General features: G+C 40.6%; 1 protein-coding gene across 1 annotated transcript in view; it reads left to right on the top strand.

Annotated features, from left to right (window-relative positions):
- Window positions 1–229: 229 nt before the first annotated feature.
- Window positions 230–14,265, top strand: part of Tspan5 (tetraspanin 5) — a 167,649-nt gene continuing 153,613 nt past the window's right edge. Inside the window, exon 1 of the mRNA XM_026402007.2 lies at window positions 230–640. Within this exon, the coding sequence (XP_026257792.1) occupies window positions 560–640 (81 nt within the window). The 5' untranslated portion in view covers window positions 230–559. The remainder of the gene's footprint in view (window positions 641–14,265) is intronic.

Below are 14,265 nucleotides of genomic sequence, written 5' to 3'. Positions count from 1 at the left end.
GAGGGAGGCGGCGGCGGCGGATAAGTGGTGTCACTGCCACTCGGGAGCGCTCGAGCCCGTGCACGCGCGCGCTCCGCGGAGGCTCGGCGGTGGGCGGAGCTGCAGGAGGCGCGGGCGGTGGAGCCGCGGACCAGGCGGGCGGAGCGAGCGGCGGGAGGAGCGAAGGGTGGGAGGGAGCGCGCGAGCAGGCGGGCGAGCTGCGTCTCCGCCAGCATCTGCCGCTGCCGCGTTTGCCCGAAGCCCGGGGACCGATCGCCGGACTGGCCGCCTGGCGCACGGACGCAGGCGCCCGCTTTGTGCTCAGGGCCAGCTTCGGCTAGGCTCGGGTTTGCAGCGTGCTGCTTCTCGCCCGCTCGCAGACACCCGCTCCGGCGGCCTCGGCTCGCGAGGGGCTGGAGGTGCGGGAGCCGCTTTCCGCTGGTCGGTCCCCGCGCGGCTGAGCCCGGGCCGCCCGCGCCGCGGCCCCGAGCTCAGCTCCTTGCCGGGCTTGCTCCGAGCAACGGTGCTCCGGGGCTCCAAACTCGGGCTGCCGGGGCAAGTGTCTTCATGAACCCAGAGGATGTCCGGGAAGCACTACAAGGGTCCTGAAGTCAGTTGTTGCATCAAATACTTCATTTTTGGCTTCAATGTCATATTCTGGGTAAGTTGGAGCGCTCCAGGGATCTCAACTATTGTGGCCGATTGATTCTCGACAATTTCCCCCCGCGTCGTTGGCTGCTTTTACTTTTCGCAGCCCCTCGGGCGCTTGCAGAAGCCTGGAGAGGCATTTGCCTTCCGTCTTTCCAGCTTGCGCGTTGAAGAGAGAAACATTGAAATCCTTTCTAGGAATGAGAGGGGTGAAAAGAAAAACCGAGCTGGAAAGGGGGCACCCAGGCCTTGGGGTGGCTTTTTAAGGGACGAATAGTAGGGATGCAGATAAAAGAAAGGGCTCGGCAGTTTGAGAAACGAGCAACCCCACGAATTAGATTTGCTCCCCGTGGGATATGGATGTTGGGCAGAGCGTGGTGTCATAATAGGGCAGGCTAATCGGGCAGAGCCGACCCTGAGGTCCACCTTCTAACAAGGATCTGATTGGACGAGGGCTCGGCTCCGTGTTGCCGCGGCTGGTCTGTGCTGTGCTTAGCGTGTATCTCTTTGCACCATCTCGGGCTTTGTGTAGGATGCAGATGCTGTGGTATATGGTTCTGTAATGTGAACGTAAATAACGCTTCCTGCACGCTTTTACCCCTTTCAGCTGGAAAGCGCTCCTTTTGCATAATGGACTGGCCAAGTGGGCGTGCGGGGTGGACGGATTTATTTCTATATATATCATTGTCAGGATAATAATAAGTCACCATCAACATATGTTTCAGTATGCTCGTGCCTCACGTCCTCCTTTTTTAAGGAGCGACACAGAGCTGGATGGGTTTTGGTAACCCTTGGAGAAATGCAAGGGAGAAGGTGTGTGAGATGTGTTTTACTGGAGAACCCAGAGAGCAGATGCTTGAAGACAAGATTCAAACCATGCTCTCTGCGTGGTACTACTGTGTGCTGGGCATCTATTGTAATTGGGCTGGGACCCTACTCTTTTGTTTTGATTTTTTTGTTCCAGGATCTTGTAAATGTGTTCTGCAACCAGACAAAGAGTTCTCCAGGACAAGGGGAAAACACTGGGTTTTCTCCCCATCTCATCCCATCCCATCCTCTTCCTCACTGGGAAACCCCTTCCCCTTGAAAAGTAAAGATGGTGGCCATCTGGGGGTGTTCTCTAAGTTGCTGTTAGTGTGAGGTAAACAATGATCTAACTGCAGGATCAATAATAGTCTACAGCCGTCTGAACATAGGGTGTATTTATTTGGATCTCTTTTAATTTGGCTATTTGCTATAAATGTAAACATCTGTAAGAATAGTTGTCAGTGCAGCTCTTTATGTTCTTTTTTCCCTACCACACTTTTACTAGGTTATTTTATTTTCTATTTTCTATAGGAGCATCTTGCTTTGGTTATGTATGTTTTGGAAAGGAAATGGAAGAGACCACTTTGTCATCTGTTCTCAGGACTGATAAAAATTAATTGGGGGACATGTGAATAGGTTTATGGGCAGGTTTTTGTCAGTTAGCTACATGGTTCCTATAAGCTCGCTGCCCCCCTCCCCCAAACATTGTTGCAGAAATAGTGAGAATAAATTATTTTCTTTCGTTGCTTCTCTCTCTAATCCTTTCTGGAAATGTTTAAGTGGTAGGTTGGCCTATTACTGAGTAAACTATTTTGATTTTATCAGAACTTTCTTCTTGACTTTGAGAGGCAAGGACCAGTGGAATTGAGCTGGCCCTTGGAGGGACAGTGAGTCCAGGCCTCTCCATTCTGCTTGAACACTTCCAAAAGTTGCACATTTCAGCTACCAGGCAACAAAAAGCACCCAGGGGCTTTCTCTGCAGTTTCATAGCAGGGAGTGAAAAGGAAATAAAAGGATTTGGGCCTGTTCCCTGACAGTTTAGTGTAATTTTGTAGAGTGCACAGAGGCAAATTTAGCCTTTTCTCTGGATTAGGTTGCAGCAGAACCCCTGGAATTATGCAGAGCTTCAAAGAATTATTACCAAGTGCTTGCATGGAGAGTTCCAGAATAGATCCACATCTTGTCTGATTTTGAAGGTCTTCATGTGGGTGGGAGGGAGTTCTGTAGAAAGCCTGAAAGCAGACTGAGGCTGTTTCTAAACCAGCAGCCCAGGCAGAATTGTTAAGTAGGTGCCTACTTAAGAGGGCCCTCCTCTTCCCTGCTGCCTACATGCCCTCCCCCACCTCTCTGTGTAAAGCTTTTTTTCTCATCTGTCCCCTCAAACCTTTCCTGTCTAGCTCACTGTTCCAAAATCACCCTATATTTAAATTTCTCAGTTTATCAGAGCCACCTTCTTTAGTGCTGCTCAACAGGAAGGCATCTGTGTTATTTGATTAAAATAATTCAGACTACAATGTTAGTGGCTGAAGAGCTGGGGTTAGTAGTGCAGGCAGTGTGTTTCAAAAAGTTGCTCAGTTCTGATCTTTACAGTCATCAACCTGTGTGTGAGGGCCAGAAACAGCTGACTCAATGCAGCTCCTGTACAACTATGAAGAAGAAACTGCTAACAGACAGCATGGTTTCCTGCTCTTTCATTTTCACACTGACATGCTAGAATAAATTCGAAACACATTGAAGATGTGTGGAGATATAGATCTGGTAAAATAAAATGGAAAATATTGTGGCACTAGTACACAGTTTGCTCCTTTTACTAATCAGCAGTTAGCCAATAAATTGCTGTGTGCCTCAGTTTCTCAGCTGTTAAAATGACGGGATTGTTGAGTTGTAAAGTTCTTTCTGGTTATGACAAAGAATGAAGCTATTGAGTTCTAATATGTGGGCAAAAAAAAATATAAGAGATGGGCACTAATATATATAGCATATACGGGGACACTTGTTAAGTTAATAGACTTTTTTTTTTTTCCTTTTTCCTGAGACTTTGCTGGAGACCAGTTTTATTACTTTCATTTCTTTCTCAAAGATCCTTTCAATTAAAAAAATACTTTTGCTAATTTCTTTGTGGTCTGTTTAGTTATTGGTATGGTATTCATGCTTCCCTTTACCCACTGTGAATCTCAAAAGTAGTCCTGTGAGTCATTAAATATATTTTTATTATTAGAATTACAGTTTCATGTGTTAAATCTGAATCATTTTATATAACAGTTGTAATGATATTCTGAGTAACAAAGTTAACATCTTGTACAGATTCCTTTCTCATTAGTTATCACTGGGTGGTAGGCAAAACAAGGTTTTCCCTATTATATATTGGAACAACCCAAGACAAAGAGGATTGATTTTCTTGAGGGTGTCACCCTCAAGAAACTATGACATTTCTCAGAAAACCCTAAGATATCTTTGGGGAAGGAAGAGAAAGAGGGTTTTGTTTTATATTTCATTTTTTGTAGTGCCGGGGAATTGAACCCAGGGCCTTGTGCAGGCAAGGCAAACATTCTACCAACTGAGCAATATCCCCAGCCTGAGGGTTTTGTTTTAAAGTCAGTCATTTTAGGTACTGAATCCCTATATCGTATTATCCATCTTTAATACATATTTTGCTCTGGACCTTGATTCAGATACATAACTGTTTCTGAGCAAGTAAATTAATGTCAATATTCTGGTTATTTATTGCTACATAACATCCCCCAAATTTAGTGATTTAAAACAAAACTTAATTATTATAGCTCATAGTTCAGTAATTTGGCCAGGTTCATCTGGGAAGTTCTCACTGGTGGTCTCTGGTGCACTTGCAGTGAAATGTGGCTGGGGCTGGAGTTAATTGAAGCCTCCCTGAGGTGGAATATCCAAGATTATGCTCTCTCATGACTGGTAGTTGATGCTTCTTGAAGACTCAGCCAGAGCTGTTGACCAGAGCACCTGTAGGTGGCTTCTTCCTGTCTCTGAGACTGGAAGAAGCAGCCTCCAGTCAGTTTAACTGTATCTGGAAGTGCAACAGTGTCACTTTCATCTGTTCCATTGGTTAAAGGACTTACAGAGCTTGCTCAGTTGCAGGGAGGTGAAGAAATAAATTATTCCTTTTGATGGGGGAGTGTCAAGGTAACATTGCAGAAGCTTGTATGAGTTGCAGCCATCTTGGGAAAATACAGTCTGCTTTTCCGAGCTTTAATTTTTTATTTATAAAGATAATATTTGTCTAATGGCATCATAGTTTTTCAAGGATTCACTAAAATAATATACTAATTAGCACAAAGTCTCAGTATTTAAGAAATGGTGAAGTTCATCATTGTGTTCGGATACCATACCAGTTCTATCCTGGGCTAAAGAACTTCTCGAATGTCTTTGCCTAGTACTTTGGCCTCATTACTACTAGGTGATGATAATACTCTTAAGATCTGCCAAGGATATAAGGCAAGTGGGTTCGATAGATTTTTATCATGATTTATTAGAAAAGACCCCATATCAGTGGAAGCCCTGAACAACTTACGAGAATCAAGTCATTTTTCTTTTCTCTGTGGTACAAGGATAGAACAGCCTTGGATACTTGAGGCCAAATTTCTTTTTTGGTGTGCTTTCAAATATTACATTGTGTTACAAGTGGTGGTTTATCTGGAGTTGATGGCAGAATGTTGCATCTAATTTGCTTCCACAGGGCTTAAATTCAGAGAGGAGGGAGATTTAGGGAACCTTGGGGGGGGTATCAAGTAGGAAGCCTTATCTTATGATTCAGTATAAATTGCAAGATGTTCTGGAATGATGATACATCAGCAGTTTATAAGTCATAATTTTTGTTTTAATTTGCTAGACATCTGTTAGCTTCGATGGCAACCATATGGGAGTCTAAATTGCCTTTTGAATTACAGGGAGATGGTAGAAAGAAAGCTAAATACGGTTATGGAAGTGTCATGTGGGAAAAGCATAAGAAAGGTATGCAGACCTCAGTGGGGAAAGTAATTGAACATTGACTTGCTTGTTCTGGCCACTCACTCAGTCTGAGGTGCTGGAGCATTCTCACTTGATGATATACTTGAAGGAAGCCAAAGGGAAAAGTTGGAAAACCAAGTCATATTCTGCCCACCATAAAACTGCCACGGTGAGCTCATTTAGATGGATCCTTCTGTCTTAAAAGCCATAGTAATAGGTAGTCCCTGGTAAAGGTTAAAGCAATGTGTTGTTTTTCTTTTCTTTACTCCCCTGTTCCCATTTCTTTTCTTTCTTTTTGGAGATAGGGTTTCACTATGTTGCCCAAACTGGTCTTGAACTCTTGGGCTAAAGCGATGTTCCTGCCTCAGCCTCTTAAGTAGTTGGGACTATAGGCATGCACCACTACACCTGGTGTGATGTGCATTTTTTAAAAAATTTATATATGACAGCAGAATGCATTACAATTCTTATTACACATATAGAGCACAATTTTTCATATCTCTGGTTGCATACAAAGTATATTCACACTAATTCGTGTCTTCATAACTGTACTTTGGATAATAATGATCATCACATTCCACCATCATTTCTAACCCTATGCTCCCTCCCTTCCCCTCCAATCCCTCTGCCCTATCTAGAGTCCGTCTATTCCTCCGATGCTCCCCTTCCCTACACACTATGAATCAGCCTCCTTATATCAAAGAAAACATTTGACATTTGTTTTTTGGGGATTGGCTTACTTCACTTAGTGTTATCTTCTCTTAACTCCGTCCATTTACCTGTGATGTGCATTTTTAACAGAGCTTTACAATTATGTCTTTCTTCTAAGGATCTTACAAGCATATTATGATGTCTTTGTGACTGACAAAAAAATCAGAGCACAGAGATGTGAAGTGATATGGGGTGACTTTTGTGGTGTGGAAGAACCTGTCAGGGTTCATTTTTGGAGTGTTAAGTCTCTTCCATAACTATAGTCTCAGCTTCTCAGTTTGAAACTTATTTTAGAAGATGCTTGTTATTCTAAAATAAAACATCAAGTAAGTCATTTACATCTGTTCATAATTGAAAAGCAATAAAGTTTTTGCATATGTCACAATTAATACCACCCATGAGCACAAAAAAGGTAAGTTGAAAATGTTATAAAAAATGATAGATTAATGAATTATATCTAGTTTATTGAGAATTTATAAATGAAATTAGAGTATTAAAGATAATATTCTAGAGTCACGTGTTTCTACACATAACATTCATGACTGTCTTTTTTTTTTTTAATACTGGGAACTATCTTAAAATTTCTAACTTCAGACTTTTGAATCATACTCCATTGGATTATAATGGTCCTGTGTGGGGATTGTCTCTCAGTCATTACTTAAGTACAGTGTGTCACACACTGTCTGTCATATAGTAGGTATTAAAACATGTGTTTGTTGCATGAATGAATTAGAGAGTCATTGGAAAGTACATAGGAGTCATCTCTAACTTCCTAATCAGGGAAGCATTTTCCTCTGTAGTATCCTTCCAGCCTTCTAAGAATGAATCTGTTTTAAATCACTTTAATCATTAGAGCATTTTGTCTTCAAACTAGGTCTAATCAGCCTCTGCAATTTCCATCCTAACTTATTGTTGTTGACTTTAATTTTAAAACATTTCAAACCTATAGAAAAATTGCAAGTGGTCCAAAGAACTTGTTTTTATCTTGAATCATTTGAGGCAGAGTTGCCAGTATGATGGCTCTATAAACTAGGATATTCTCCTAGTAACCACAGTGCTGCCATCAGAACCAGGAAGTTACACTGATATATTACCCCTATCCAATCTTTTTTTAAAAAAATTATTTTTATTTTTAATTGTAGTTGGACACAATAACTTTATTTCACTTATTTATGTTTATGTGGTGCTGAGGATCGAACCCAGGGTCTCACAAGAGCGAGGCAAGTGCTCTACCACTGAGCCACAACCCCAAACCCCCCCCATCCAATCTTTAGACCTCATTTAGTTTTCCTCATTATTCCACTAATGTCTTCTAAAGCCAAGGGATCCAGGACAGAACCACACATCGTATTTAGTTATATCTTTTTAATCCCTTTCAGTTCTTCACTATCATGAAATTGCTACTCTTGAAGATTATAAGCCAGTTATTGTGCAGCATGTCTTTCAATTTGGGTTTGTCTGCCATTTCCTCAAGCTTGTATCCAGACTGTGTGCCTTTGGCAGGAATAGCGCTGAAGTGACACTGTGTTCTCACTGCATTCCATCAGGTGGCAAATTTCTGTTTGTCCCATTGCTGATGATGGTCACTTGATTAAGGTGTCATTTGCCAAGCTTCTCTACCATATAGTTCCTCTTGTAATTTATAAATATTTTGTGATAAGTTACTTTGAAACTATGTAAATAGCTCATCATCAAATTTCCAGTTCATTTATTTATATCAGTAAGAACCTATAGCCTCCTGTTTTCATCTGTTACTCTCATTATTTACTTTGATGTTTAAACTGGTCCCATCCTTAGCCATTGGCAGTCCTTTCACATTGGCAACAGTAACTTTTTTAAAAAAAATATTTATTTTTTTATTTTTAGGTGTAGATGGATATAACACAATGCCTTTATTTTTATATGGTGCTGAGAATTGAACCTGGGTCCCGCTCATGCTAGGCGAGCACTCTACCGCTGAGCCACAATCCCAGCCCCCTCTTTTGTTTTTTTCAATCTTATTTTTAGCTATAGATGGACACAATACCTTTATTTTATTTATTTATTTTTATGTGGTGTTGAGGATCAAACCCAGTGCCTTGCACATCCTAGGTGAGCGCTCTGCCACTGAACCACAACCCCAGGCCTGACAGTACTCTTTTTAGTCCCATCAATCTTTGAGTACTTCCTTGCTTTCTGGCAGAAACAAGATGTTTCCAGCACATCTTATAATTTGCCTGTATCTTTCCTATCAGCCATTCCTTCAAGGAGCTTTGGTTCCTTTCCATTAAGATGGTAGTTAGAAGCCAAGGTTCAGTCACTTGGTGTGCTCATTGCTATTAGGGCATCAGCAATCCTGGGTTCTCTTAGTGGACAGAACGGTGGAATATTTACACATATTTACACTTGTGTTTATTTAATCTACCTCTCTCTCTATTTTTTAAAAAACCTGATTTCATGGTAATAGCTTAAATTCCTATCTGATATCAGAGGGTTTAATCTAATTATTTTGCTCTCCACATTTATATCTGCTGCCTTTGACAGTGAGATTCCTGGCTGCTGTTATTCTTGATATAGTTATTTGATAAACCTCCCCATATGTTACCAGTCTTCAGCTACTGCCCTTCTCCTCTTCACATAGTTGACATTCTTACCTGCCAGTACTTCCAGCATTCCAGGTCACAATCTCTACACCCACCACGTGGACACCTTTCTTATTCTGATCTGCTGTTCTGAGCTTCCTTAGTATTCTTCCCCTATCTGTGTCACTTGGTCTCACCAAAAGACTTATGTCTCTTTCCTGTTGTACTTTATAATTTTAAAAATAACCATTATGTCATTGTTAAACCTTCTTTAAAAGCTAGTTCTTCCATATGTTTCATATAACATTTCCAGATTGTGGTTTGCCCAGGTCATGGAACTCTGCCTGTGGTCCCATTTGGATGCACCTCCATTAATGTAGCAACCAGAATGGAACACATTTTTCATGAGTTGTTCCAACCATCCAGAGAGCAGTGGGCTATTACTCTTGAACTCTTCCTTTATTCTCTAGGCAGGGCTGGACCTGGAGACAGAAGCCTCTGCCATGGCTGGGATTTGACTATGAGTAAGTTACTCTCAGAATAGAGACCCCCTCTCAGTTGTTTATCCAAAAAACTGGGGAAATAATTTTCTGCAGAATGATTTTCCAGCATTAAATGAGATCATACTTATACAAGTACTTTGTAAAAGATAAATCTCTCAATGCAAATATTAGTGATTAACCCAGGCTAAACTGCATATGCTTTTCCTGGTAGCCAGAACATTGTTGACTCTGGTTGAAGTCCGTCCTTCCTTCCTTCCTTCCTTCCTTCCTTCCTTCCTTCCTTCCTTCCTTCCTTCTTCTGTTGGGAATTGAACTCAGGGATGCTTTATCACTGAGCTATATTCTCATTCTTTCTATTTATTATTTATTTTTATTTTTTTAATATTTATTTTTCAGTTATAGGTGGACACATATCTTTATTTTTATGTGGTGCTGAGGATTGAACCCAGTGCCTCATGCGTGCTAGGTGAGTGCTCTACCTCTGAGCCACAATCCCAGCCCCTCTATTTTTTATTTTGAGACAGGGTCTCACTAAGTTGCAGAGGCTGGCTTTGAACTTTCGATCCTCCTGCCTCAGCCTCTCAAGTAACTGGGATTATGGGATATGCCCCACCATGCTTGGCCTGGTTGAATTTCTAGTGAAATAAAACCCTCACTTCTTTTTCAAGTGAATCTCTATTAAACCATCACTCTAGATTAAGTGCTAATCAGAAGCTCTAATCTTAAGTTAATAATTTGAATTTGGATTGAATACTGTATAAGTTTCCTATTAAATGTTTTAGTTTTGCTCAGTGGTTTTTAAACTGTGTTTCCAGGTACTCTACGAGTGTGTGTGTGTGTCTAGGGGTGGGGGTGGGGGGTGGCGTTATTTTGTGTGCAGGGAAAGGCTGAATTGATGTCTCTGACCTTTTTCCTCTGGAGAAGCTTAGCCATTTGTTTTGGTATTTTGAGATACCATGAAGGATCTTTCTTGGGAAAAGGGTATGTTAGTCAGCTTTCTGTGACTGTGACAAAATACCTGAAATAATTAACTTTAAACGAGGAAAGGTTTATTTTGGTTCATGGTTTCAGAAGTTTCTATCTATAGTCATTAAGCCCTTTTGCTTTGGGGCTGTGGTGGCACACTACATCATTGTGGGAGTGCATGGTGGAGAAGGACTCTTCACCTCATGGTGGTTAGAAAGTAAAAAGAGAGGAAAAGTGACTAGAGTTCCAATAACCTCTTCAAGAGTTCATCCCCTACCCCCAATGATCCAACTTCCTCCAAGGAGTCCCACCTCTTAAAGTTTTTACTATCTTCCAACAGAATCACAGGCTAGTGACCAAACCTGTAATACGTGGGCTTTACGAAACACTTTCAAAGCACAGCAAAAGGTCCTTCTTAAATTTAAAAAGAATATTTTTTAGTCTTGATAGCTAAGGTATGTTTAAAACAATTTACTGCTTATGTGGGTTTTTATCTCTCTTCATGCATGGGAAGTCCCTCTCACTAACTAGGGGTGGTCTCCGTAGGACTAGTTGTTATTTTATCCGTTTACAGATATATTAGTAGGTTAGAAGACAGTTTTTCCACCATTTCAGATTCAGTGGTTCATCCAGGGTGGAATTAGTGAAACTAGTTTTTTTTTTTTTTTTTTTAATGTGTTTAAGTCCTGTAGGTAATTGTGATACCCAGTCAAGGCTGAGAAACTCTGGTTTGTTTTTCATGGGAATATGTGGCTTTTGCTTCCTGTTGCTCTCTGGACGGGACACATGGGTGTTGTAGAGCGTGACTAAAGGGTGACTGATTTTACCAGAACATGCTGCTGCTGCTCTTTGCTTACATGGAAAAAAAAAAAAGTGGCCTATTTAATCCCTGATGGAATTCTTTTATTAATCTTAAAGTGCCAGTTTACTTTTAAACCCCAAATCCCTAAAATCAAAATGAAAAAATCTCTTTAAAGAGAACTTATTATGTTACAATTAATATACTAATAATTAGCACATGTAGGAATAGAATCTAGTCATTCCTTTGATAGGCATAATGAAGAACAAAACTTTTTGTTCCTTTTCCCTGGTCATACTGCTTTGCATACATCAGCATGGTGGGCTTTATTTATTTATTTTTTTTGCGGTGCTCAGGATTGAATCTAGGCCTTGTACATGCTAGACAAGGGCTCTATCACTAAGCTACATCCTAAATCCTTTTTATTTTGAGACAGGATCTTGCTAAGTTGCTCAGTCTGGTCTTGAACTTGTGAATCTCTTGCCTCATCTTCCTGAGTAGCTGGAATTATAGGCATGCACCACCATGCCTGGCTAATACTGAATTCATTAATTCAGCAAACCATCCTTAACTTCAAAACATCGTCCTCCCTGTTCCTGCTGACTTTCCTTTCAGCCTCAGTTTCCCTGGTTTTCCTCCCTGACCTCCAGCTCTGGCTGGACACTCTCTGCTGGGGACAGGTGTGGCTAGCTGTGCATGGCAGTTTCGTGGAGTTGACTCAGCTCTAATGCTGTGGATGGAACACTTCTTTTCTCAGGTCTCAATTTTCAGCACCAAGACAGGTGCCAATAAAGCAAACACTAACATTTGTCAGTTTACTTTTTAAATTTTATTTATTTATAGATGTTGATGGACATTTGTTTTATTCATTTATTTATATGCTGTGCTGAAAATCAAATGCAGGACCTCACACATGTCAGGCAAGTGCTCTACCACTGAGCCACAACTCTATTTCTTGTTAGTTTACTTTTAAAAAATTTTAAATATTAACTTTAGTTTTAGGTGGACACAATATATTTATTTTATATTTGTGTGGTGCTGAGGATCCAACCCAATGCTTTATGCATGCTAGGTGAGTGCTTTACCACTGAGCCACAACTCCAGCCGCCATGTCAGTTTAGTTTTAAATTTTCAGTGTATAACATCCAAGGTAGGCAAAATGAATTTCCCCATTATTTTCTTCTTCTCTTTCTTCCTTCCCTTTCTCCTTCCTGTTTCCTTCCCTCCATCACCTTTAAAAAAATTAGGTCTGGATTCCTACAGTGAAAATCCTTTGAAGGAAACAAAAATTGGAATAAAAAAATCTATATTTTTTGAGCATAGCGGGGTATGTAAAAATGTTTGAGACGTTTGCTGAGGCTAGCACCATTCCTAAAAAACCAAACTGAACCCAACCCAACCAAACCAACAACAATAAAACCAAACCAGCATGGCATATATGCCCTGTGGTTATCCCTGGTATTATCTGAATGTACATAAAGGATTGTTAATTATGAATTACAAGGTATAATTTTTAAGGACTATTACCACTAAGCTTAACAACAAAATAGTGTTTGGAAATGGATGGCAAAATATTTTGGCTCCCCTCATTGAAGCGGCGTAGTGATGTTCTATACCTCTTCCAGCTACTATTTACTATTTAGATATGTGTTATAAGACATGGGGCTCTTTTACTTGTCGAAATTTCTTTTTCTAAATTACACTTGGCACTAACGCTTGAATTTCTAAAAATCTGGAGGGAACAGCTGGTGCTCTAATAAATATTCAGGCCGGCTATTTTAATGCTTTGTACTCAATTAAGTAGTCCTAATAAAGGAGGAACGCTTGACTTCAGCATTTCTCAAAGTGTAATGTTTTGCTTCCAACAAAAATTTCCCCCGATGTTAATATTTCTCCCCCAAGCAGTGTTAAAACTTTTTCCTGCCAAGTAAGTAGTTCTGCTCATGGGTGATGCAGTTTGTGCCCAAAGTTAGTTCTCCTGTTTTGAGCTGTAGTCGTGTTGTGTTCATGTAGCCCAGCCCTTTCACTGATGAAGACCTCAGGTCATTGACCTTGAGGAGAATTCTTTATAAGGCACAATATTAAAGCATGACATGAGAGCCATCACAGCCTGGGCCTTCTAGTGATCTGGGGAGTAGGCAGGTGGAAGAGTCTGCTGTGAAGGAGTCTGGGCTTCAGTATGTCTGCTTTTTACCCTGCTGCATTTCCAGACTGATGGCCTTAGACAGGTTGCTTTCCTACTCTAGTTAAGTCTTTTCCTCATCTGCAAAATGACATGTTTTAGTATAAGTATTAATATTATTTTTGGGTGCTGGGGATCGAAACAAGGGCCTCATGCATATTAACTCAGGGCTCTACGACTGAGCTACACCCCCAGCCTAACTTATATTATTAATAGTAAAATTAAGACCTAACATCTATCTCAGTTAATGTGTGTACCTTGCTTGGAATGTTCCATAGATATTAGCAATCATTACTCCATTTTCCTTAACATCCACCATATCTTTGGGTTGTTTTTCCTTAACTTCCTTCAGAACTATTAAAATAATCTTTCATTGTAACATATATTTTTCATTCTCTGTAATGTTCTGCCTACATAAGTGCATTCTCAAAATAACTAAAGGAGAAAAAGATCTAACAAACTTTCACAATGTTCTATTCAGTATCTGTGAATGGCATGTAATTCTTATCATGGAGACCAGACTATGAATTCATCGCTATTGTTTGTTGTTAATTTTCTCATTTAAAACCCAGTTAACATTCACTCTTGATTTTCTTTGCAAAACCAAACCATCTCATATTAGTATTTTGTACCCTGAAGTTGAGTTTCAGCTGTCCATTCTGGTGTTAGGCCTGACACCTGAGAAGGGCTGGGGTGGGATAGAGACTTTTTTTTTTTTTTTTTTTTAACATGCATTAAATCTGGGTATTCTGGAGCTCCCTGTATGGCTGTAACTGTATATTTTTAGCTTTTTATGGTATCATAAATCCTGCATGTTTTGATCATTGTTTACTTTTTGTATTTCAGGCACATTCTTTAGGTTATCAAGGTGAAAATCAAGTCATTGAGAGACAGCTCGGGTTTTCCCCTTGTCTGTTCTTCTAGTTGATGCAGAGCTAGGATTCTGGCCTGAACTAGCTGGGTCACTGACTAAATGGGCCACCTATTTTGGTGAATGAGTGACTTGGTGAGTGGCCTCCCCCCGGTGTGTAAATAGGATGCACTGAGCGCTGTGCTCCTTTGCCCCAGTACTGTCATCTGACATAGAAGATACATGCTGTCACATTTCTGGGCATTCTTCCCTCTAACTGA

This window comes from Urocitellus parryii, chromosome 10 (assembly GCF_045843805.1).
Source record: "Urocitellus parryii isolate mUroPar1 chromosome 10, mUroPar1.hap1, whole genome shotgun sequence".
Taxonomy (NCBI): domain Eukaryota; kingdom Metazoa; phylum Chordata; class Mammalia; order Rodentia; family Sciuridae; genus Urocitellus; species Urocitellus parryii.
Note: the sequence above shows the minus strand (reverse complement) of the source record. Positions and strands in the feature narration are given on the sequence as shown.